This window comes from Lemur catta, chromosome 9 (genome assembly GCF_020740605.2).
Source record: "Lemur catta isolate mLemCat1 chromosome 9, mLemCat1.pri, whole genome shotgun sequence".
NCBI classification, from domain to species: domain Eukaryota; kingdom Metazoa; phylum Chordata; class Mammalia; order Primates; family Lemuridae; genus Lemur; species Lemur catta.
In genome coordinates, this window is record NC_059136.1 from 8551456 (window position 1) to 8578924 (window position 27469).

At 39.4% G+C, this 27469-nt stretch overlaps 1 protein-coding gene across 13 annotated transcripts in view; it reads right to left on the reverse strand.

Annotated features, from left to right (window-relative positions):
* AKAP13 (A-kinase anchoring protein 13) overlaps window positions 1-27469 on the reverse strand; it is a 287641-nt gene that overhangs the window by 129544 nt on the left and 130628 nt on the right. For all 13 annotated transcript variants that reach the window (XM_045561061.1, XM_045561060.1, XM_045561049.1 and 10 more), the window contains 3 exons: window positions 11037-11235; window positions 5333-8492; window positions 1593-1726 (listed from right to left, as the gene is read on the reverse strand). In XM_045561061.1, coding sequence (XP_045417017.1) covers window positions 1593-1726; window positions 5333-8492; window positions 11037-11235 — 3493 coding nt within the window. The remainder of the gene's footprint in view (window positions 1-1592; window positions 1727-5332; window positions 8493-11036; window positions 11236-27469) is intronic.

Sequence of the window (27469 nt, forward strand, 5' to 3'; positions counted from 1 at the left end):
TTCCTTCCCTTTCTGAAGGGCTTCTGGAAACAAAGACACATGTACCCATGCAGGGTGTGTTCTCTTTTCTTCCCCCAGGGCAAAAGCAACAATTGTCTGAATAATGCCTGCTATACAAGTAGCCACCCAGGCATTAGTCATGAATAGTATCTGTACTAAGGTAAGGGGTGGGTTAGAACAGTCAGCACCTTCTTACCACTGTACTGCAATAAAAACGAGGCTTGTTTATGATTGTTCATACACTTGAAACGGTTTGGGATAGTAACAGTTCTGTTTACCTACTGGGGTAATTTCAAGAAAAAGTACTACTTAGCTCTCTCAAGAGCAAAAACAGTACACTGTCAAGTCTAGCCAAGAGATACCAACTTTCAGAGGAGCAGTATGAGTTATTCCAATAATTTGATTGTCAGCTTTCTAAAGATTTTTCTTCGACCATCATGGAATCTAAAGTGTAGAGCACTGATTCTCTCAACAAGTTCCCTTGTTTTAAAAGTTACTAGCTTTAAATAAGAAAAAAAGTAATCTCAAGACCCTGAAAAAAAATACTTTTAAATATCTAGTGAATATTAAATACAAAATTACTATATGACCCAGCAATTCCACTCGGTATATAAAAACATACGTCACATAAACTTGTACACAAATGTTTACAGCAGTATTAAACATAATAGCCAAAAAGTGGAAACAATCCAAACATACAACAGAATATGGTATATCCATACGAAATGTCTGACAATAAAAAGAAATGAAATATTGATCAATGCTACCGCACAGATGTACCTTGAAAACATTATTTATGCTCAGTGAAAGAACTCAGTCACAAAAGACCATATACTGTATGATTCCATTTATATGAGGTTCTAGACCAGGCAAATCCACAGAGACAGAAGGCAGATTAGTGACTGCTGGGAGGTAGTGGGAGGGGAGAGTGGGGAATGGGGGATGCTAGTGGGTCTGGGGTTTCTTTTTGGGGTGATGATAATGTTCTAAAATTAGAACAGTTGTGACAGCTGCACAACTCTATATGTATGTTAAAAACCACTGAACTACTTACTTTATTTCCATGGGTGGATTTTATGGTATGTGAATTATATCCCAGTAAAGCTGTTATGGAAAAAAGCTTACTAAATCTCTTTTTTATTGCTAAAAATGACATACTTCATATTTTATATAGTTACTACTGAGCTATAAAGTAACATATCTCATTTTTGCTGCTATCAGTTCCTATATAAAGAAAGAAGAGTTAGGTTTAATAAGGGTTTATAGATCTCCTTTTGTGGTAACTCTCATTTTGTGGCACTTTAAGCTTGATGACAAATTTCAAAGTCTTGTGCTCATGGGGAAAATGTTTTCCATCATAATCTCCAAGGGATTTATGTAGGAGAGCTCATTCCAAAACTCTGTTTGTGGCATATACCATTTATGAAAGTTTAACTGCAACAACAGATGCACATTTATGTAATATTAATAGAACAAGAGAGAAGGGGAAAAAATACTATTGTGTCCCCAAAATCAAACACAAGGCCATAAACCAGACACAGCAGACTAGGCTAAACACATTGTACTCACACAGACTTACTGATGCCACTTACCGCCTGGGTCTTCAGGCCTTGCTTCATCGTAGGCGTAGTGGCTACACTCCCCACAGCCACCTCTTCAGAAACTGAACTCACTCTAGTATTACTCAGAAAATCCACTTCGTCTTCAGCTTTCGTGTCTGGCATTTCTGCAGTGAACAAGGGGGTTACAGAGTGCGTTTGAAAAAACTGATTCCTGTGACTATGTTGTACACAACATGCTCCAGGTTACATGTGTCTTGCTTGTTTTTGCTTTTGTGTTAAGTGGGAAAGTATTCTTTTGCTGTCAGGAGCTGGTGTCATTTCTGACCCTGTGCTGAGCTATTCCTTTATCACGTGGCTGGGGGTTTTCCTTAGCCTCTGCATGGGTTTGAAGCTAAGGGAAGATCCAATCAGTGTCTACTGAGTGCCCATTTTCACAACTGACTTTTCATGACAAATCTGTGAGTGTGATGCTGACTTGCATATGGAAAAGTAAACTCATTAAGTTTTAAGGGAACAGATCAGCTAAAGCTAGGTTGTCCATCTTGGTCACCATCAAAAAGGCAAGACAGATTTGTACAAGACAAAATGGAAAAAGCCACTGAGAATGAGACAAAGCCTCCTGGGACAAGTCTGACTTTCTGTAAAAACATACTACACACCCTGCTCCACCCATCACTGCAATTAATAAGACTGAACTGTTCTAGCAAGTTATTACTTTTTGTTTTTAAATTTTATTTCTTTCTAAACCAAAACATAATCACAAACTAGAAATTCCTTTTCTTCAGAAAAAGTCTTTATACCTGTTTTCTCTAGCATTACATAGTTGTCCTCATGCTGGCCACGTTCCACAGACAAAACAGTGGTGTTTTTTGAACTTGACCACCATATGGTCAAGCAAATACAGGAAGGAAGTGATAAAAACGATGTCTGAGGCAAATTTAGGCTTCTGACACTTCTTTAAAGGGGACTGATGATTGAACAGTCAAAATTCACCTTAATAATCCAAATACAAATGAAACTGTCATCTCAATTTCACGTGGAAAATTTTCTGTGGTTACTAGTGATGTCATTACTCTGGCAGAGAAAAATGCTCCCCACACCAACAAGCAGAGAAGTTTCTTTCACCAAATAATAAATATTAAGATTTTATTCTAGCAACACATGTAACATGTACAAAAGTCTACTTTAGGTTTAGGAAAGTTACATTTGTATAAATGAATATTTATAAATCTCCCTTCTTCTTTGTCCTTATATGATCTTACCAGTAATTTAAGGATGGGTAAACAAGCTTCCTTGACCAGAGAACCAAAATTTGTGTTAAATTTCATAAAATGTAATCATAGTTTAAAAAAATTTGACTAAGCAATCCCCTTAGAACTATTCCTTGACCAAAACATTTCTAAGTGAGTCAGAATAATTTCTGGGGGTAAAGGGGGTTGCTGATGGTTTTTATTTTATTCATTTGGGGATGTGATTTTTGGCACAACCTTATTACTTTCCTATACCTATCAACTGAAAATATGTATCTTGGCATAGCAACCAGTCACACCGGTGAACAGTGGTTACTGAGACTTGTGGAGTGCTGGCAACCTCTGGGGACTGGTATGGCTCAGTCACATACCACCGATTTCCTAAACACTGTGATCAATGCTTTTGATGTGTGAGAGGTCATCCCCTTCTTTTTAACTGGCTCCTTCCAAACCAGTGGCTTAAACCTGTATCTCCTCACTCACACAACAGTATGGTTAAATCCATGAGTGGAATGTACAGTTGCAGAAAAAATACCCTTTGGCTCTGAGATCACATTCAGGTGCTTTTCCCCTAGGACAATGTGACCAGGGACTTTCCCTAGACCTAGCTATTTTCTGAAGAAAGCCCCAATTTCTTCATCAGTGGCTACTTTTCTCTGTAGTGTGAGATCATGAACACTGAGCCTATTCTTAGTGCTTTTGGTAGCAGGAACAAGTAACTCGCCTACACAAAATTAACCAACCTCCAAACTTATCTACACTGTTGAAACTTCATACATCTTTCTTCCTTCTTAAAACGTTAACATTTTAAACATCATTTCTTAGCATATTTACTATATTTATGTACTAATAAAAATCAAAGTCTGAAATTCTCCCTGGTTTTTACCTTTTCTCATAGAGTACTATAGAGTACCATAGTTCATACTTGCTTGGGTTAAATTCTGACCACTCAGCCAGAAGGAGAAATAATTCCAGCCCATGTGGCCAAGGACGCAGCACCCAAATGAAAAGAATATAACCAGGTATCAGCTTACAGCCACTCCCATTCTTCTGAAATGCCAACCTGCCGGGGGGCCCCAAAATAGACTTGTTGATGTGCTTTATTTTAAAAATTAGAGACCTTCTCATTTAAATTCTGAGATAGCAGCCAACAAGTATCTACGAACAACAATCAAAAGCCTTAATAAAACTAAAAATTCAAAGTCACCAAAAATTCTACCTCAGGTTCCCTAAAGCCCTCAACTGGGAAAAAGAAAGAAGATTAGAGATGGCTAAAAGCCCTTCACCCTTCTACCGGGGAAAACCACCACTGTGTTTTAATTGCTCTTCTTCCTAAGCAACTTCTTTTGTTCTATTTGTTCATTTTTCTCCATACCCCCACCCCCATACTCTTAACATGTACTACACATAAAGGGATTTTCAAAAATTAGAAAGAACAGCAAAAATAATCAATTCAACAACAAAGACAAAAAAAAAAGGCTACTTCTTACCTATAAAAGTCTAGGTGTGAGCATGGAGAGAGGTCCTCTGACTACAGCTGGTAATAGGTGGTGGTATAAAAGTGTACATCGAACTGACCTTTAAAGACTTCAAGAGTCAAGACTGTGTCCAACTCTAGCTTCAGCTTCAGCCTCAACCCCCAGTAGGAAGTTTTATTCAGATAGTTTATTTCCACTGAGCAGTGGTGGTTTCTATTTGCTGTCTCTGGACATGGTTACCCGCAGATGGAACGGGCTGCTGTGTGCGCAATCTGCTCGGTGCAGCTGCTTCACCAAGATAAGCAGACACAAGGTCTGCCCTGTGACAGCAGCTCGGCAGACTGGGCTTGGGCGGAAATCCTGCATCCGATCCCCTGTGCTGTGCAGGGTCCTGAGTTCCCAGACTGCTGCCCAAAAGCAACAGGCAATGCAACTGAAAGTCTGCTCCTCAGGCAGGAAAAGGAGGGAGACCCCGCCCCCGCCCCCCCCCCCCCCAAAAAACCAATGACCTAATACAACCATTTTGGATTTCGGGTCATCAGCTTAGAACGATACTTATTGCTGTTCATGAAACCACTCTGACTCTAAATTTGCTCGGGATACAGACTAGGATGACAGGGAAGGAAGGAAGTTTCAGGACTGGAAATAAAACATACCTTTTCAACACTGTTTTACTATGATACTAGAGAAAAGGACTAAACCATGTGAATAAAAACATCTGCTAAATTCCTTCATCATTTTAGAGCACCTATGATCTAGGCATTGTCTTCCAGGTTTGGAAAGTTGCAACTGCTCCAGAGTGACAGAGAGGATTTACAGGCTTAAGCAATCAAGCCATGAGTTTACAATACAGGAAGCAAAATCTGTCCAACCCTGGGATGACGTGCCTCTCCTGACGGTGGTGACTATTAACTTGGCAACTTACCCAATGAGCACAGGATCTCAAAACAATAAAAATGCCTATATTTTTACCAGCACATTACAGAGACTCTTAAGGGAATCTGCTTCTCAAACTATTAATTTTGTATTCTGCTTTTCTTACCTGTTGCTGGCTCAGGCCCTTGAACAGGCAGCATATTCTTCTCTGGCTCCTCCCTTCCAGCAAAACATCCTTCAAGGTTCCCTGTGGATTCTTCACAAATACTGCCCATTGCCAAGCTCTCCCCAGGCGGAAAGGCATTCACTTTCTCTGGAGCAGCATTCCCCGGCCGTTCAGTCAGAGGGTCCGACTCAGGACTGGACAGTGATGTGTGACTGATTTCCCCCTCAGCAAGCAGTGCTCCTGAGGCCTTGACTCGTTCAATGACGGCATCCACTATGCGGCTGGCAGCCTCCTCTATCAAGTCTTCTCCCTCGGGCAGATGTGCAGCTTGGGCAGAGACCGTGCAAGGTAGAGAAGGAGCACTCCTTTCCCTGACTGGGGCCAAGGCTCGCACTGCTTCACTCTCACCAGCTGGGGCCTTGTCATCATGGGTTGAGAGCCCCGTGTCTGTGGGGAGCTCCTTGGCAACAGGCTGCAAGACAGGATGTGCTTCGTTGTCCATTTGTGCTTCCTTAGGGTCGCCCATGGTACAGCTGTGTTCTGGTCCCTGAAGCTCCCCTTTCTCCCAGTCAAGAGGTACCACCTCTGGGGTTGCAGCTCCCTGTGGGTCAGTCACATCTTTGTCTGGTAAAGCTCCTGGCAAACCCAGGATCACATTCTTCTCTTGGCTCAGTAAGACGTTTGGAATCAGGATATCTTGGGTGTTATGCGATACATCCTTTCTTCCGGGTCCAGCAGTACCTTGTAGAGCATTAGCTACTGCAACACCCACCATCACATTTCCACTCACTTCACAGGCACTGCTTTCTCCCTGGGATTGAGGGTTCCTCACTCCAACATCCAGAGCAAAAGGCTGATTGTGATTAAGAGTCTCAGACCCACCTGGCAACAGAGGTGAGCTGTTCTGCTCTGCACCCAAAGTTTCCTGCCTCAAGTCTGCAGCCAGTCTTTCTCCTGGTGGCACCAGGCTCTGTGCAGCCCCACCTTCAGTCAGCAGTGAGACTTGTGGGGCCACTTCCTTGTTATGTTTAGTTTCTGCCTTAAGACAGGCAGAGGGTGTATCCAGTGAATTGCTGTGCTGAAGTGTGCTGTCCTTGGCACAGGCAGCCGTGATAGGTTTTTCACGGAATTCTGGTGTCTCTTGTCCAGGAGGTGGTGTTCTCTGCTCTTCTTGCAATGTTCCTGAAGAAACAGTATCTTCCTTAATGGAGGAACAAGTCACTGCTTTATCTTTGTCCTGCTGTCCCTGAGCTGCCAAGCTTTCTGAAGCCACCAGATTTCTTCCTTCTTCAGTCAAAACTGAATCAGAGGTCAAAGTGGCCTTGCCCACACTTACTGGGGAAGAGTCAGTATCCCCCTTGGTACTGAGAACTTCAGGGGTTGCTGTGGGGCTGGGACCCTCGTGCTCTCCACCATGTCCTGTGGGACTGGTATTCCCCATGCTGGAGTGAAGCTCTGCAGCAGTGGGGGACACAGACTGGCCTGCTGCCTTGTCTTCTAGTGGCTGTTTACGGGGATCATTCGAATCTCCGTCCAAGCCATCTCTACGATCTGTAGCCGTGTGTAGTTCAGGAGTTGCTGTTCCCTTTTCTTTCTGGGAGGGGACAAAAGAGAGTACGTCATCTTTGGTTACTGATTCACTGCCTAGAGTGTTTGCCAGAGAGAAAGTGCTGTCTGATATCAGTGCCTGGTCTGCCACTAGTTCTTTCTCAGTTTTAGGGACAACTGGCTGTGGATGTGAAACTATCTCAAGTGTATTTGTTAAAGGCTTATCTTGTTTTAGATCTTTTCCTTGGCCCCCTGTATCCAAAACTTCGAGAGGACAAAAATCTCCACATTCCTGGGTGTCTCCCACAGGGTCAGAGGTGACTGTGTTGGCCTGTGGGTCTTCACAGCAGGCGGCAGTGGCCGGGTCTTGTGTGGCAGCCTGCCCCGCTGTGGTGCTTTCGGGCTGCCTGACTGTGCCATCGCACGGCCTTGCACCCGCCTCACCACTAGACGGCACTGTGTTCTGCTGACATGCAGAGTCCACGCAAAGTTTACCATCTCCAGCTGTAGAACAAATGGGTGATTTGCTCTTTTGGTTTTGAGCATGAGATGAATTCGTTTCTGGTTTTTGGTTTGGCATTCCATCTTTTTCTGGCCCAGGAAAGGTTAAATCTGAGGGTGACGTTGCCTCACATATGCCTACTACGGGAGTACTGGGTTCTAATCCACCTAAAATCTTGCCTTTTGCAGTGGCTGGAATGACCAGAGAGTTCTGATCTACCGGAGCATTGGCGCTTTCTTCACAACTTCTTAAAGTTTCAGTTTCTGCTGTTTTTTCAATGGAGGTTTCCCTATTACTAAATGCAAGCAGAGACTCAGCAGGTTTGTTACCACCCAGGGAACCAGTGGCAGAGACACTGTTGGAAACAATGGCTTTATCCACAGGCTTATTTGTGACTTGTACATCAAGGGCTCCAGCTGTGCTGATATTAGAGTTCTCAGATCTTTCCGCTGTCCTTTCCCCTACTTGAAGCACATTCTCCTGGACAGTGGCATCTGGGTTCAGGAGACCATGTTCCATTTCCCCTGCAGTCTCTGGGGTACTGGCCTCTGTTGCTGAACTGCCCGCCAGTTCTCCTTCAGAGGAATGCTGGGCTGTGCCTGGCCCCATGACCACGTCTCCCTGCAGTACACTGTCTCCATGCCTCAAAGACTCCTGGTCTGTGGCCATTCTAGCAGATTTTGCTCCAGTTTCTTCATTTCTGTTTCCACAGGATGAAAGGCCTTCCATGCCCTTTACTCCACAGTCAGGCATGCTCTGAAGGCAGCTGTCCTGATCAGACACAGTTCCAGAGTCCACAATAGGTGCTTGCTTCACCCCATCCCCTTTTCTTTCCACAGCTTCATTTTTCTTCCTACAGGAGCAGTCTGTATTCTCTTTCTCAAGCGTACTTGACAAATTACAGGAACTCTCAATCTGCCCAGCAGGGCTTCCGTGGCAGCACGGGGTGCTCTTGGTCTCTTCAGGAGAAGACAGCTGCTGGTCGCCCGTGGGCGCAGACGCACAGGGAAGGAACTGGCCGTCTTTCTCTGGGGCACCGGCTGGACTGGAAGGGTCCTGGGCTGTCATCATTAAGGGCGTAAGATTATCCATCTGCTTGAGGTTTGTTTTCTGGAAGAAATGAAAGATAGTTTTAAAAAACTGTCCATGGGAAAAGGTGTCACTGATATCTATAAGCAAAAATCCTGCTGGACAGAACTCAGTGCCATTCCAACCCTTCTAAGGTCATGTGATAAGCTGATCTAAAAAAAAAATACAAACAAATTTTCTCTTATTCCTGACATTACTTTCCTTTCTCATATCTGCATATCCACTGGGATGTTAAAAAATGGCTCAGAATACACAAAATGACTATTTTCTATATTTTGAACTTATTTTAGAAAGTAGATTAAAATTGAGCCTCAAAAACCTTCATTTTAAAAAGCCCAATGAATATCTTCAAATGAGCAGCTGAGAAAGATATTTTTATAGGGTCTTTAGAGAGGCAGAGCCTACTTCTATCCTGTCTCATATTTACAAGTGAAAACAAATCCTAACCAGTTTGGTAAACTCTTTTCAATCACCAGGTGCAGGCAGCTACTCCTATGTCCTAAATGTTTACTGAGGGGTTACACAGTATTCTTTAATCCTCAAAATATGCTCCACCCCATCTAATGTAATCATTTTAGTTATGGGTTCATAATTTCAGGAACAGTGGCATGGTATTAAAAGATATTCTTTCACTTGATAAAGCAGTTCTTCTGTGGTCCAATATTAAATATGAAATAAATGAGAACATATAACACTAATAATACCTAACTTTTGATTACTGTCAGAGTGTACTATGGATATTAGAGGTTATCTCAAAAATAGTTTTTGCAACTTTAAAGTATTTTAAAAAATGTAAACATACAACCAACAAGGGAATGGTTAAGATAATTATGGTTCATCAAACTGATGGAAGAAATAATATGCTGTTACATAAATATTAACTATGAAGACCATACTGCATTCAGAAAAAATATTTATAATACAATGTTGAAGAAAAAATTAAACCTATAGTTAGTCTAAGGTTATATTAATAATTATGCAAAAATCCCATGTGCAGACAAGGCTTAGGAAAAATGGAGAAAAACAAACATAGGTGATTTTTAGTGAATTTACCTTTAGGTCAAAATTTCAGGAATTCTTATAATAATACTATTTTCTCAACACACATTATAAAACTATTTTTAAAACATCTGGTTTGCTCTCCACTCATTGTCTAATCTACCGCAATGACCTCATGCATATCTGCTGCCATCCATCCTCGCATTCACTTACTCACTCAGTGAACGTATTGAGCACTTCAAGGACTCTGTCATCAGACTGCTCCTACCTACTGACATAGTCTATTATAAAAGTCTGCACATGTAAGTGTAAAATGTGTTGGTTGCTAAAGTCTTTCTATTAAAGAGTGTAAGCAAAATCAACTTTACTAAAAAGCTTCTGTACTATGCTCAACACTATGCAAAATTAGCTTGTTACCATTCCTGCTGAGAGTGTGACAATCTCCTAATATGAAAGTAGGTCATTAAATTTAATGAAGGGTGAACATTATAGAACAGGGATCTGGAGAAAAAAGGTGTTGCCTGAAGAATTGAGAAGCTCATAACACATATGTGCTCCCACAATTTTAATTTCTCATGTTTTCCTGCCAACAATTTCCACATCTTGCAGGTAGCTTGGCACCTGCAAACTGGTATTTTCAAGTGGACTTTCACCCACTAAAATGGGCTCTAAGGGAAAATCTGGCAGCCCATTCAGTGGAAAACAAAAGTCACTTGCTATGGAACAAACATGATTCCAAAAGGCAGAGGTGGGAGCACCATACAACCTTACTATGGAGTCTCTTGGCCTGCTGGTCTCGAAAATAATGCCTGCTCCCAAAGAAGCCTCCAGCATTGAGCTGACTCTAGATGACCTTAAATGAAATTACTGTCGAGCTGTTTCCAAATTAAATCAGCTCTGAAATAAACTGGGTGGAAAAATTATCTAAACTTAGCCTTTCAGATGTTATGGCCAAGAGAGATGTACCCATATGACGTTTATATTATCCATAATAAATGCTACCAGGGAGTCTGTAATGTTTTTATGTCTGGCAACAACTTTATCTTGAAGACTTGAGTGGATTATAAAAATCTTTATTTTTTTAGTGATCTTTTTACCACAGAACTATCAATTTAAATATAGTAACACTATCATCACTCACTAAAATAGTTGTAAAAAGGCTTTATTTCTGGGTAAATTTGGTTCTTGTTCTTTCGCAATCATCTCATAAACTGTTTTGCTCATTTCATTTTATAAAGTTAAACTAAACACAGATTTCCTTTTATGCCAGGAAAATTTAGTTCTAGTTGCTACATATTTTTGTATCTGTAATGTGTGTATACAAGGATCTTTCGTTGTTTCCAAAACCTGACAAAAACCAAGGAAAAAGTCTCTCAATCTCCCTATTGCTACAACCTTAATGCTAATTCTGTAAGTGGTAACACCCAATACCGCTAATACTGTCTGAACGATTTCACAATCTTTGGGAGAACATTTTTGTGTTCTAATTATATCAAGGTTTGTTGCAGGAGGGTGGGGACACCCATGTGAGCACACCCACTTAAAAATGCAGATTTCCTTTCTTACCATTAGTTGCTGTTGGATGTTCATAAGTTTAAAAATATGTCCAGTGCAACTGTCTCCAGGAAATGGGGGTTCATGATGTGATTCAGACTCAGAGGTTAATGTATAGATGTCCAGCTCTCGATGATGCCTCACAGAACAGTCTCCATAAGGTATTTCATAGGATAAACTACTCCAGGAGTCTGGTTCTCCAGCATTCTCTCTGCAAGCAAGCAATCTCTGGTTAATACATATATATTTGCCTTCCAGGCATAGGCTTAACCTCCCAAGTGTTATGTAATATTTCTAACTTGATTGCTCTTTGAGGCTCTGCAACAAACATTTGGTATATATACCTCCCCGATGATCCAGGCATATAAATAATTGCTCCATGCTCCTCACAGGCAATCACAAATGGGTTGAACGTAAAGTGCAGGGTTCCTCCTTAAGGATGTCCTTTCGATCAAGATAAAGAAAAGTCCGGGATCTTAAAATAGCTAATAGTATGATAACAACGAAATAATGAGAAAGTGTAAGGAAGATGATTTTAGCCTGGTTTTCAATAGAAGCAAGGCTTATTAAGAGTTTCTCTTAAAATAACTTAAACCTCATGTTAACTGCAGAAGAACCAGTTACTCCAACCCTCAAATGGATATTCCAATTGTTTTAACAATGGGTGGAAGAAACACCCTTAAAATTCTTGAAGTCAACTTTACAGAGAAAGCTACTACAATGTCATATAACACTTGTCAATATAATTATCAAATCCTGTTTTGAATGAAGCCCTTGGCTCCCAGAACCTCAAGTTAAATTTTAATTTAAAAAATGAACAATTTTGCTCAATTCAAATTATTATAAACATATATCATATACAATACAAACAAAGCCAACAAGGGTACAGACATATAACAAAGCATGTCTGGGACAGGCCTCAAAATGTGAAATCTCTCTTTATGTAGTTCTCTCTCTAATGAACCTTCCACTATTATAAGCCAATTGATCTGAACAAGGCAAGTGGATTTCTTCTCTAAAGGCCACAGCACCTCCAATTCTACCCTTGTTCCTAGAAGGTATACCCATGCTCGTAATGCCTGCTGCAATACAGTACATAACCTGTGTAGTGTTTTTCATACCAGGAGTCTTGGTGCATAAGGTAAGCAGGGATAAGACACACAATGGTACACCTCACAGCCTCACATTCCTCAACTACTGTAATGGGCACACATTTAAAATGTTAAGCAGCCTCTTCTGCATTCAACACGAATATAAACTGCTGAAGCCCTCATCTTTGGTGTGGCTATCCTTTCTTATTAGTTTGACATGGTATATACAGGCACAGAGCTGAAGATTTCTGGGTGCAAATCTCAGAACTATTTCCTAGCTATGTGATGTTAGACAAATTTCTTTACTTTTCTGGGCCTTAATTTCATAATCTGCAAATAGGGATATTACAATCCAAGTACTGTTTTGAGAATTAGAGAAAAGGCACATGAAGAACTATGTCTATAGGATTTGGTATAGATAAGTCACACGCTGACATTTTCCTCCTTCTATTCTTTCACTTAAAAATAATTCTTAATAAGCCTTCATTAATCACTCATCTTTCATTTTCTACTTTTGTCAAAAAATCCTGTTTCCTCTTAATGCTTTAAACAGAGTGAAAACAACCTTTAAACACCATTATAATTAGACGCCTAGAAGCTCAAAGATCAGGCACAATAATAGATTGTGCTTTCCATCAACCCTTTCTTCCTTATTTGGGATGTTCTTTATTTTTCCTTTCCTTATAACATTAACATCTTTGAAACCCCTATATCATTAAAGAATTAAGAAATAACAGACATATGATCTATCCACTAAAAAATATGAGAAAGATTATGCCCACTGTCTCTCCAGAGTTTTTCTACTAAATCATAGCTGCCTGTCATTAACAATACGCCTGAGAATAACTGCAATTTTAAAGGTAAAAATATGTTATAGTGGAAAATCTATAAGATAATGGAAAATCATGCACTGGCTGATGATAACAATTAAGGCTGCTCCAAAAGTCCTACTGCAATTTCCATACTCAAGAGTGGTTCCCCAAAAATTGCTTAATGCTATACTAGATGTATTTACCAAGCTGCTCTACTCTGAGTATAATGACCTCAAATAGAAAAGCACCTCTAAGATGGTCACTCCAAAGTTCAATGGAATGCCTACAGAAGTCAGCTGTACCACATGAGGGGCAGACAACTTCTCTGTGTAAATTCAGCTTTCAAGCTTGGGCTGACATCTTCACTAACATGCTTAACTGTCTGGCAGACATTATTGGCTTATCTGCTTACCACAATATAGTCAGATTCCAATGACCAAAAAAAAAAAAAAAAAAGACCTCTGAAAACAAAACCTGATTTATATACCACCATTCAGTGTGACCTAAATACAACAAGCTTGAGAGGAGGCTATATGCCAAGGCAGGGGCAATTAAAAAGTGATACAGTCCCTTTCAAGCAAAATGGAGTGTTCCACCAACCTTGCCACTATTAATTCTCAGATTGTTCCGTTTCTAATATCTAAACCTTGGGAAATTCCCTTCTGTAACCACAACCTATTTACCTTCTACCTCTCCCACACTCTCCTTCCAGAGGAATGTGTTTCTGTTGTCACAATTACCTCCAGGTGCTAGCTCTTCAATCTCCCATTTGTCCCTGTGGATTCTGCTGCTTCCTAGTCCCTCTAGATACTAAAGACCAGTCGTTGCAATTATTTTTCCACCAGCTTCCATGAATATCTGTTGCTATTAACACTCTTTCAACCTATAGGTCTGGGCAAACCCCACCGTCCGTCCATCCATTCATCAGGTATTTATGTGCCAGGCACTATTCAAGGTGTTGGTGATGCCAAAATCCCTGTCCTGTTCAACAAGGGAGACAACAGCAATCAAGATAAATAAGTAAAACACTCAGAAGAAGCAAGTGCTATGGAGAAAAATAAAGCAGGAATGAAGGTTGCAATTTTAAATGGGGTAGGTCAAGAAGGCCTTATTAAGGTGACATTTAAGCAAATACACTCTTGCTACATATAAGCCAATCGCCCTGGAGACTCCACCACCCTTCAATCTACCAGAAATCATTGCTTTAAAGCAACACAATGTCATTCTTTTGCTCAAAAGCTTTGCTCTGCAAAACAAAATTTTTTTTGTTCTTTTTGCACTGGGAGTGAAACACATACTGTGTGCCCATATCACCTAGGCTTTCTCTTTTAAACTATTATACAAAGCATCCTATCTCTACTGTATAGATACATAAAGCAGAGAGCCACAGAACTTCATAACCAAGGCCACCCAGCTAAAGCAGAGCCAGAAGTAAAGCTCTTTCTTTCCACTTTACAATGATGACTTCTTAGGCCATGCTACACCAGCAATTCTGCCTGTTCATCGACATTCTTCACATTGTGGCACTGATGGATGTTCTTTTCCAGCCACAGTTGATCTTCTTATACCCTATTTTGCAGCCAAACTGCACATGTCCATTCCTGAAACACACCATCAGCCAGGGATGCCAGCCTATCCAAAATCCACCCATCTTTTGGTCTGGCTTCCTGATCTCTTTTTCAATTCGCTCTACTGATACAGAATCTTTTCTCCCCTCTGAATACACAAGGTCCTTGTTATACTACTTTGCTGTGGCTTAAAAAACAAACAAACAAAAAAACCTTTGGGCTATTTAATAGCTTTTCATATACTTGTTTCCACCCCTCGCTAGAATACAAGTTCCTTCAGTGTGGGACGGTGTCTACTGGAGTTGCAATTCACTGAGGGTTTAAGACGCAAAGCCAGCATATAATACAAAATTAAGAGTATACAAACAATTTCTCTGTATCACCATATTTTTCACAGAGTAACAGATGAAATCCTGGCCTAACATTTTTGGGCCACATTATATAAAAACTACTCATCATCAAACAACAGAATTACAAAGCAGAACATGCACACAGAAGAGGAAGGTGGGAATTGAGACTGATGAGGCCTTACAAACTGACTACCCAACGTACAAAATGAGTACCTGGTTCATTACCTGCCCCCTTCCCAAAAAACACATGCGCACAGCTTGTCCTTTTCTCCTCATAATAATTTTATTTTCAGTTGGATCAGTATTCAGTATCTACATTATTATGCATCTATGCAGCTGGTTCACAGCTGATCCAAGTAATGTACTATGATTACTTTCCTTTCTTATACAGTTTACTATTTTCTCTTGAATTAAGTCACTTTTTAAAATTTCAAATTATTAAGGAGATACAAATGTTTTTGTTATATGGATACCTTATTTAATGCTTAAGTCAGGACTTTTGGTGTGCCCCTCACTGAATAGTGTTCACTATACCCAACGGTAAGTTTTATCCCTCTCCTGACCTCCTGCCCTCCCACTGGTTTCCACTGTCCTTTGTATCTCTTTGTGCCTATGTGTACCCATCATTTAGCTCCTACTTATTAGTGAGAACATGTGGTGTTTGGATTTCCATTCTTGAGAAGCTTCACTTAGGATAGTGGTCTCCAGTTCCATCCAAGTTGCTGCAAAAGACATTATTTCATCTCTTTTTGTGGCTAAGTAGTACTCCATGGGGTGTGTGTGTATCTCACATTTTCTTTACCCATTCATGAGCTGATGGCCACTCAGTTGGTTCCACATCTTTCCAACTGTGAATTGTGCTGCCATGAACACTCGGGTGCAGGCGTCTTCTTGATTACATGACTTCTTTCCCTTTGGGTAGATACTCAGCAGTGGGATTGTTGGACAGTCTTTTTTCTAATCATTTCTAACTAAAATCTTGTTTTCATAGTCTAGCTTCATAATGTGATATCAAAGATCATTCAATAAAACATTTACTGAGCACCTACTAAATGGCAGACACTGTACTAGATGCCCGGGCTACAAGGATAACAGGACACCTTTCTTAAAGATAAAACTAAACACACAGTATAAGGTCAAACATTAATTATTGTTAGACAGCCACAGTTTGGCTTATTGGTGTTAATTCTACCTCCACAGATACAAAAAGCAGGAAAGAATCTATTACAAATTTTACCCTTATACTGTGTTTTTGTATGCATTCACTTTATATACCATATTTTCATCAACATTAAGATGCTACTAATTGTAAAAGCACCATCCTCTTATGTATCACTAAGAAGCAAAAAAAAAAAAAAAGTTGCAAATTAAATTATGACACAATGTTACAACAGCATTGATCAAAAGTACTTGTGAAGAAAGCAGCTCAGAGGCTTTAGACTGAGCTGCAAGGAACCTCAGGAGACCATGGCCTGGTATACTTTCACAAAAACAGAGACGCTAGTTTTCAAACTTTTAAGGTAGCTGAATGTTTTCAGATAAAATCCTAATGCAGAAATACAGTTGCTATGGTGATGCCCCCAGTAGAGGGAAGACAAAGCCTTGCTCTCTCCATCCACTCACCCTCCTAAGTACACCTAAATACTCTATAATTCCCAAAGTAGAGAATTTCTTTATGCACAACTGCCATGTTTACTATTTTAAAGTCATTTTCCTCGTTCAGTCTCTTTTGGACTTGCAGAGCAACTACTTGGCATTCTCTTGATTAGAAGCCTCCCATGTCTACAGTTAGTAATTAAGTTGACCCTCAGTCTTCTATTTCTGTCATAAGGAGGAATATGCCAGCCTGGGTGTCTAAAATTTACCTTGGAAAATGTGCACAAAGATTTTATTGTAACCAAATCAAGTCTGGCAAGACAGAAAAGCATACCTACAAATGCACTAGAAATTCTGGTTGTTTCAGTTGGTAAATTAAGAGGCACCCTAGCCTCAGGAGAGGGGGAGAAGGGAGAAGGGAGAAGGAGGAAGAAGAAGGGAGAAAGGAGGGAGAGGAGGAGGAGGGAGAGGAGGAGGAGGGAGAAGGGGGGGAGGAGGAGGAGGAGGAGGCGGCGGCGGCGGCGGCGGCGGCGGCGGCGGCGGCGGCGGCGGCGGCGGTGGAGGCGGAGGCGGAGGAGGAGGAGGAGGAGAAGAAGAGAAAGAAAGATTTGTAGATGAAGGAAGGGGTGGGGAACCTGCAGCCTGAAGGCCACATGTGTCCCTCCAGATCCCCAAGTGCAGCCCCTTGACCAAATCCAGACTTCACAGAACAAATCCCTTTATTAAAAGGATTCATTCTGTAAAATTTGGATTCAGTCAAAAGGTCCCACTCAAGAATCCAGAAGGCCACAGGTTTGGCAATTATGCAGTACAAGCATGTTTTCATTCCTACTAAAACAGATATTAGTGAGTTCTCTTAGACTGTCACATTCAACTAGAGCCCAGAACAGACTTTAAGATATAAAAGGTTGAAATCATGATTACCTTGAAACTTTCAATCTTCTTGACATAAGGCAATTTATACTGTTATCAAACATTCTTGGGAACCCCGAATTATATCTAAGTTTCCAGCACAACTCCAAGAGAAGTCTTTTTCTTCTGAGCACGGCAAGACTTGCTGTTGCACTGCACTGGAAGATCTCCTTACTCATCCGTGTAACCTCTCTGAGAACAAGGACCACTATCTTCTGACCTGCTGATCCACACTACTCAGCACATTCTCTTGACATACTGCAGGTACTCAAAGGTATGTTAGGATTTCACTCCAGGGCAGAAGAGTAGGAATATTCCTCTGTTTTCCACAAGATGTTTAAAATGCTTTGAGATCATCGCTCTCTGGGAAGGGGCAGATAACCTGAAGAGGTAATTCTAGCACAAGCCAATGTAGTGGGCAGTAATGGCTTAAAAGGCACAGTGGTATAGGAGACTAAAAAGCCACGACTACTAAATCCAGTATATAATCAAGGTCAGGAGGAAAAATAATTGCCTAAAAGGATATATTTTTAATTTCCAAGTCTCAGAAGGATATTACTTGAAAGAATATTACTGAGCAGATAGTAAAGAGTAAATATAAACTATATGAGATCACTGTATTATACCCATGCTAAATTACAAATTTTGATAAACACACTGTTATGTAAGAGACTGTCCTTGTTCTTAGGAAATATACGCAGAAATACTCAGGAACAGATGCTTATGATATGTGCAATTTACTCCTGGAGTTCAGTAAAATTTTATATATGTGTGTATGTATACACAAACAGATAAGGCAAATGTAACAAAATGTTAACAACTGGTGAATTTAGATGAAGGGTATACAGGAGTTCACTGTACTATTCTTGTATCTGTTCTGAGTTCAAAATAAAAAGTTAAATATAAAACATCAATTTAAAAAAGGCAGGTGACAATTCTTTCACTCTTTTATGATTACTATTTACTTAAGGTAGGGAAGACACTAATTATTTGACTAACTACTAAGAAATAGGCACCCCGAAAGGTAGTTTTAAGTACACCATTTAATCCTCATATCAGTCCTTCAAAGTACTGTTATTCCTGTTTCAGAGATGAGAAAATCTGAGAGTTAGAAATATTACCTTATTTGCTCACGGTATACCACATACATTAGCAGTTTGATAAACCTCAGTTAAAAAGCAAACTTTACCACTTACATAGGAAGTGAGAATTTGGGCCAGATACTTAACTTTGAGCATGTACCTTAATCTATAAAGAGAAGATAACAGTGCCTTAAAAAAGTTGCTGTCACAATGAAAGGGGATAATAAACAAATTATCTAACAATGCCTGGCACACAGTAGACAGTCAATAAATATTAGTACCTTCTTACTTAGCACATCACTAATAAGTAAGATTTGAATCCAGGTTGGCTTAACCCCAAAGCCTGCGCTCTCCCCATTATATAATGCTGCATTACTTTAAGTGGAAAGGGCTGGTCTTTACAGGAACACTTTCCTGTAAAGTGGTGCCCACAGCAGGAAGTATTTAGGGTCATTTAAAAACAGCATGGAGCAAAGAGGCTTTTAAGGGAAAAATTTCTTTACGAGTCAAAAGCACGTCCACTCCAAGTAGAACATTTTCAACACACAAACATTCTCTGATGAAAAGTTCCAAAGCCCACCATCTGTTGAATTAGTCAACAGAATGATGAGTGTTGACGAGACTCTGACAAATACAAGACAAACTGCCTAGCCCAAATTCTCATTGCCTCGCTGTTTTCAAGATGAGCACATTTTACTCAAATGAAAGGCAATATCAACTCTGACAGGCTGAAAAATCTCATGCCCACATTGCTCACCGTGTTGTCCACAAAACTGACACCAACCAGCACCTACCTTTTCCTAAGGGGGAAAAATGCTCCTCATACCAATTCACTACCAATTTATCTATTTATGTTGAACTGAGACTTTCTAAGAGGGAAAATCATAGGGTGGTATGGAAAAGGCATTGGTCCGAGTAGAATCCCACTTATACCATGGTCCGATCTGAGAGAAATTCTGTAGTTTCTATGAGCCAGAATTTAAAGAAAAGTGAACATAATATCAGTTTTCTTACAGAGTTGTTTTAAGGATTAAAAATATACGGATAGAGATATTCTTTATATATATTACTGGTAAGTACTCATTAAATATTGGTTTCTATTTCTTTCCTCAAACAGAGGGAGTATATACCTTAACCACTTCCTTTTACTGATAATATTTATTAATTGTTTAATAGTGCAACAGACATTGAGCTATGCATTTTTCACACATCATCTCATTTATTCTCTTAACTATCCCATGGAGAAGAATATTGTTACCCCAATTTGCAGATGAGGAAACTGAAGTTGTGAGAAATTTAATAATTTGCCTAACAGCTACTAAGTAATGGAGCCAGGATTTGGGCCAACATTCTAAACTACCACACAAACCTCCCTCTGCTGCCTATTTTGTACCAGAGAATACAGACGAATGAAATTAACAAAATATTTTTCAAATACACAGTTTGGGTGATTAGTGTGCAAGTTCTAGATTGCTGTGCATTATGGATATGGGGTATAGTTAGTAGTCTGTGGTCATTATTCTCTCTTGCTTTTTATCCTGAGGGGCTCCTTCAGCTCCCCCACTCAAAGGTTTCATGACTTCTGGAATACCCTGCTTCTCTAATAGCCAAGTTGTGTCTTTTAGTTTCACCTTACTGCACTGCTTTCAGGATCCTGAAAAAGGAATGTTCAGTATACTGCCACTATATCAGTTATGTACACATCAATATCTAATATACCAACATTCACAGGATAAGTAAAAATTAAAGTTTAATCAATTTTATGCCATATTGACACCTAAGTATTTATTGATGTGATCAAGGCACTTAGTTGATTCCTCTTACAGAATCAGATTTAAGCCACCAACAGGCATTACAGATATGGAGTATAGTTAGTAGCCCATGGTTCCAGCTACCAACCTCATTCAACAAATAACTCTTAGGAATTAATTTTCAAATATAATGTTAAGCCCAATTTTCTCACTAAAGCAACATCTTAACCTTAACTGAACTTTGGAATTACCTGGAGAACTTTTTAAAAATCCTGACATCCAGATCATTCCTTACACCAATTAAATCAAAATCTCTACAGGAGGCCCTAGAGGGCAGTGTTTTTTAAAGCTCCCCAGGAGAGTCTAATGTGTAATTGGAATCCTCAGGTGATTCTAATGGGCAGCCAAGGTTGTAAAATACCCCATTAAAGTGACCTACAGGTGCCAGTTGATGAAAAGAAAAGAAAAGAAAAGAAGAGAAAAGGAAAGAAAGAAAAGAAAAGAAAAGAAAAGAAAAGAAAAGAAAAGAAAAGAAAAGAAAAGAAAAGAAAAGAAAAGAACAGTTAAGTTAAGGTTGGCAACATTGCAATACTGGAGTTGCAAGTATAATATCCTTTTACCTTATTATACAATTCCTTGACATTTATCCTAGGGAAATAATTTAACAGAAGCAAAAATCAGTAAGTAAAACATGAGGTTCACTCCACCACTCATCAGTTTTATTAATAATATTTTAAAATAATGAATTAACATTCAACTTTAGTTGAATGGCTTAAATACCCATGGTAAACAAAATAACTTACAGAGCCTCAAAAATAATAAAGATCACAGAAATAGATAAGAATATGATAAAGTGAAAAATATCAGACTACAAAATGGAGTATTAGCTGCAACTGTTTTAAAAACTCTATATAATATGAAAGGTAATATCTGATAATGAAATATCCTGTCTTTTGGTGGTGGCATTATGAATATTATTATGTATAACTTAATTCTTAAAAAATAATCCTCCCTGTTGCTGGCCCTAGGCCAGAGGACAGAGACAGCAGGTGTCACAGAGAGCTACTTGAGAGAAACACAAGAGAAATAAACCATGACACAGAAGGCTGAGCTTAGACTCCAACACAGTTATATTTAGTTCATCCCCAGACCAATACCAGTCACTTCAAATAGATACTCACCTAAGAAACAATCCCAGATTAACCAATCTCTCTACTTGCTCGGTAATGCACTTTCTCTTTTTCAATCCTCTCACTCTCCAGATGACTTAGGTCATCTAAGTGATGATACGTGGTTAAAATACAGATTTCTATTTAAATGTTATCTGGATTTATATTTGTGTACAAGCTAGGTGGATCTGTCAGAACTTCTGTTTCTTTGTCTATTCCAGGACAGCTGTTGGCTTTCTACTTACAGTCCTCTGCATACCTAGTGCTTGATGCTACTTACTGAGTATGAGAAACACAGGCCACTGAGAATGATTTTGAAAGCAAGAACATTACCACTGTTAACCAAAATCAACAGCGGTAATGAGAACAGAGAAGAGAGAAATGCTTACAAAATAACCTGAAACTCGGGAAGAACGATGTGACTAGATAAAGTAATTTCAAGCTGATGACAGAAAATAGATTAGGAAGAAAAGTCCAATATCCAAGGCATTGAGGAGAGAAGGAGTAGGAAGGGGAAGGGGAGGAGGAGAAGAGGAAAAGAGAGGGAGAGAAAAGGAGAGGAGGGGGAGAGGGAAGGGAGAAAGAAGTATGTGTATGCACTCATCCTTAAAATATCAAGTTTCTAGCTTTCTCATGGAGCAAAAATACAGAACAAAATCAAATAGCAACCCTACATATTTACCAATTTAAATAATGTAATCAGGACAAAGAAATGCACATCCATTTCTTCCAGTCTCATTACTGAAAATCATTTGAAACTTAATATGATAGATTAAGAATTAAATACAAATCCATACTCCAGTGTAATGGTGAACATTAAAATCAGCTGATAAACAAGCTTCCAACTGTGAAGATAACATGATTCTATAGATAAGCGATTTGTTCCACTTATAGAAACTGATAACTTTAATCACAATTAAGTCATCACTCTGTAAACTAATTTTTCTAATTCAGGAAAAAGAGAAAGAAATTTCTGCTCATTATTCTGGGCAGGACATCTATCTTCGGGCAGGAAGTTCACTTGACTATATCAGGTTACTGTAGGCCACGACAATTCAAGAAAAGAGCCCATACTGAACACGTCCAATAAGCTTCTAATAACCTTGTGCATTTTTATAGAGCCTGCTGACTGATTCAGCACTTTTCTTAAGTTATAATTAAAATGAATTAATCCTACCTAAAAGCAATTAGATAAATAAAATAGGTCACCATAGAGACATAATGTCTTTTTCACAAATTATTAGGTTATTAAGTATGGAATGTCTGATTTCCTTGGATACTAAGTTTGACAGCTGGTATCTCTTAACATTTTACTTTGACACGTCTTGGTTTTTTGTGTGTGTACGTATGAAGATATATCCTCATTCTTTCAAATGCATGTTTTGGCTTGTGATTATCTTTCAAATTCTTTTTTACAGCAATTTTTGTGAAACCACTGATAAGTCAAAATTTCATGTTATTTCTGAAGATGAGTTCCACTGTGGAACCAATGCAGCACAGAGAGCTCTAAATATCAAAGTGTTGGAAAGGATGTGGCTAATGAACACAAAGTACATCGATGGTTTGAGAAGTTCCGTTCTGGGGATTTTAATCTTGAAAATGAGCCATGTGGGTGACCTGAGACTAAGGTAGATAATGATGAGCTGAAAGCTGTAGTGGAAGCGAATCTATCTCAACCTATGTGTGAATTAGCCGCAAAGTCTGACATTACTATTCCAATAATATTGGACCATTTGAAACAAATGGGCAAGGTAAGCTGGACAGACGGGTACTGCATGAATTAAACGAGTATCAGAAGAGAAATCATCTTGAAGCTTGCCTTTCTTTGCTGTCACAACATAAAGGCGAAGCATTTCTACACCATATTGTTATGTTTGATGAATATCGATTCTTTTTGACAATCACAAACATTTGGCACAACGGTTGGACAAAGATGAAGTGCCGAAATACAGTCCAAAACTGAATATTCATCAAAAAAAAGCTAATGGCGTCGGCTTGGTGGTCCAGAGCTGGTATTATCCACTACAGAGACCTGGTAAATCGATTACAGCGGATGTCTACTGCAACTAATTGGACAAAATGATGAGGATGCTTGCGATTATGCAGCTGAGATTGGCCAATAGAGAAAGGCCAATCCTCTCGCAAGATGACATGCCAAAAAGAACAGTGTTGCTCAAACTCTAGAAGCCTGGACTTGGAAACTCTCTGTCATCCACTGTATTCGCCAGACCTTGCATCAACTGACTACCACTTTTTCTGGGCTTTGGGCTACTATTTACAAGGAAAAATATTTGATTTTCAAAAAGCTGTGGAAAAGGTCTTTCGTGATTTCATCACCATTTGCTCTCCAGGCTTCTTCGCTGCCATCTTTGCTTACTGTTACAATGGCAAAGCTGGGTCAACAGTTTAGGCACATACTTTGATTAACTTTACTGTTTCTTATTTGAGATATAATAAACTCTTGATTCAAAATCAGACATTTCATATTTAATGACCTAATATAACAGATATGACTTTTTCATGTCTCTCCTTAATTTGCTGCTTTTGTAAAAACATGAATTGTTGCACCGCCTCAATTATGAAGGAGCACATTTTTTTTTTTTTTTTACTTTCCAATTCATCGCAGAAGTAAAGATTTTAAAAATAAATTACCAGAAAATGAAATGTCTACAGATCCTGGGGAGACAGGCTACTGGCAGGGGAGAGAAAAGCATAGCATAGATGGGAACATGGTACAAGGTTTCATTTTCTCCCAAAGGTATACTTCATACAGGCCTGGGCAAAGCTGAAAACTAATTGAATAGTATTCAAGAGTATTTTAAAAGTCCAGTCCCAAGTGGTTATTTTATTATTGTTATTAAAATCAAAAGCATCCAAATACCAACTTTTACAGTCATGTCACAAAGAACTCCTATAATTTGCTCACACTGTGAATCAAATCTGAAATATTAGGAACAAATAACAGTACATAATAAAATACAATCATAATAAAGTGGCATCCAGCTCCTCAGAGCACTTTATCATAAACATATTTAATCTTCCAAGTGACAAGGCCAATGTTCTGCATATAGATGAAGTTTAGGTAAACCAACCAAGGTTTGACAGAACTAAAGGCTGAATGAGGGCTAAAATATAAATTTTTAAATTCATTCCAAGCAATCTACTTATTCCAAAGCAATTTAGTGTAAAAATTTATTTGGATTAATGTGCAGGAAGAAAAGCTAAAAGCAAAATGTTTCTTTAGACTTCATTTTAAAATGGCAATAAGAGGTATTCAGTATTCAAGTATTTTCAAAAGCACATATTGTCTAAAAGGAAATGCATATACAAAGATCCCAGATGATATTTACAGCATAAGTGTACAGAGAATTTTGACTTACTCTGTATAAACTTTAAAATGCAAATCCAAATCATAGAATAGGTGAGGACTGGGTTAAAATAAAGATATTTCTTTATTTTTAAGAAAATAAAACAGATGCTTATGGTAGAAAATGTCTTGGGGTAGAAAGAGTGCCTTCTCCAGACAAGTGTTCAGGAACAGCTTGCCAAAGAGGTGACATGACAACTGACCTGCATGGAATGAAAGAGCCAGCATGCACAGTGAGTGGGACAGAACACACCAGGCAGAGGGTGCCGCGTGATAAAAGACCTGCAGGTAGCAACCCAGTGCGGCCAGGGCCATTGCAGAAACAGCAACGGGAACGAGGAGAATGTTATGAAATAAGGTCTAAGAGTTGTACAGGGTTCAGATCTCAGAGCTTTGTGAGGCCTAGTAAGAACTAGGATTTTAATCTTGGAGGAGTAAGACAACATTAGGAGGAGGAAGGCAAAAATGAAAAACCTAGGCCGGGCGCGGTGGCTCACGCCTGTAATCCTAGTACTCTGGGAGGCCGAGGCGGGTGGATCCTTTGAGCTCAGGAGTTCAAGACCAGCCTGAGCAAGAGCGAGACCCCGTCTCTACTAAAATAGAAAGAAATTATATGGACAACTAAAAATATATATAGAAAAAATTAGCCGGGCATGGTGGTGCATGCCTGTAATCCCAGCTACTCGGGAGGCTGAAGCAGAAGGATTGCTTGAGCCCAGGAGTTTGAGGTTGCTGTGAGCTAGGCTTACCCCACGGCACTCACTCTAGCTTGGGCAACAGAGTGAGACTCTGTCTCAAAAAAAAAAAAAAAAAAAAAAAACCAAAAGAAGCCAACAATATTAACTATAGCCACGCACCACCTAACCATGTTTCCATCAACGACTGCACATACAACTGTGGTTCCATCAGATTATAACAGAGCTCAAAAATTCCTATCACCCAGTAATGTCACAGCCATGGTAATGTCGTGGTACATGGCTCTACTCATGTGTCTGTGGTGATATTGGTGTAAACAGACCTACTGTGCTGCCAGTCACATAAAAGTACAGCACATATAATTATGTACAGTACATAATACTTGATAACAGTAATAACTGTTACTGGTTTATTACCTACTTTTAATCCTTACAACAATTTTGAGGCAGGTATTAGTGTATTTCCATTTTACATGTGTGGAAACTGAGTCTTAAGGGATAATTTCCCCATGAATATGCAGCTAGTAAGTGAAAAGGCCAGAATCTGTACCCAAACCTAATTCTAAAACTTAATGTGCCTCTTTCCACTTTCTATTATGATACCTACCTCCAAAACAGTGTCAAACCACATTCAAATTACACAAGTTGTATGTTTGATATAATTTATTAGAAGCTAATCAGGAATATTAGGTTTTCCCTTATCATAAATTTTATAGGATCCACAGCATGTTTCCAACTACAGAGTAACACAAGTTAGAGGCCACTCCTCAGAGACAAGGTTACAGCATCCAAACTAAGTATCCATGACCAGCCTAAATCCTCATGGTTTATGTAGGTGGTACAACAAAATTCAATAAGCCCAAGGTGAATTCCCAACTAATTTCCCAGCATTCTAACTGCTACACAACAATCAACAACCAACCAACCTCTGCCTTTGTACCTTGCCTAGCGTGCTGCAACTCAAGAGAAACATTGAGCTTAATGCTAACATACATGTAAAACCTGGCCAAATTAACTACAGAGAAAAACACTTTTCCAGTCCTAGTAACACTAGTCATTCAGGGAAAATTCAAAGATGCTCCTTGTTGAGTTACAGCAAAAAGCTAGAGAAAATGTCAGAGAGCCAACAATGAAGACTGACAATGCATTGGTTTGGAAGCTGATACTCACACATGGCTGCCCAAGCACCACGAATATCGCAAGCCCATCCTATTTCGGTTACAGCTTCATACTACAGCTTTAAAAGTAGAGAAAAGCAGCCAGGTCAGCCCTCCCAAAAGGCGTGTTTTGCTCTGAGCCTATTTACGACAAGGAACTGCAGCATCTAGTTCCTTCTTTGAGGGCTATTGCAGTACCGTCCATGAAACCACATCATCATAACAGGGCCAAACCTCAACGAGTTCTACAAAATCAACCACAACTCTACTGAAATGGAGGCAGAAAGGCTAAATGCCAAAAGTGGGGTGAGGGTAGACAGCTGATCCACCTCGAAATGGCATCTTAGCTATCTATAGGGAACTCACTGCGAGGCTAGTAATAGGCAGATATGATATTTGGGTGCTAAAACTCAGTTTTCCTCTCCCTTCCCTTTTTGTGTGTGTGTGTGGGGGGGGGGCGGGGGGACATAGAACTGCCATACTCCCTTAATAATTAGCATAGGGAGAGTGAAAAGGAAAGAAAGCCTATCATTTGAGCAACTACTGTGTATCAGTACTTTGTTCTATATTTTGTGCTTTTAAATAATTAAAAATAGAAAAGTTTTATAAGGTAATGGTTAGAACATAAGCTGGAAAGTCAAACAGATTTGGTTTGATTCCTAACCCTGACATGACCACCTGTGAGATACTGGACTAGTTACTTAAATTTCCCTGCACTTCAACTTCCTCATCTGTAAAGTGGGAATACTGAGTTTATTGTGAGAATCAAATGAACATGAGTGCAAACTGTTAGCTGAGTGTTTTGGCCACCCAAAATGCTCAATCAGTTGTGACTGTGGTACACTATAAAACTTGTGTGATTCTAAAGAACAAAAAAGAAGACAGTTTCTGAATA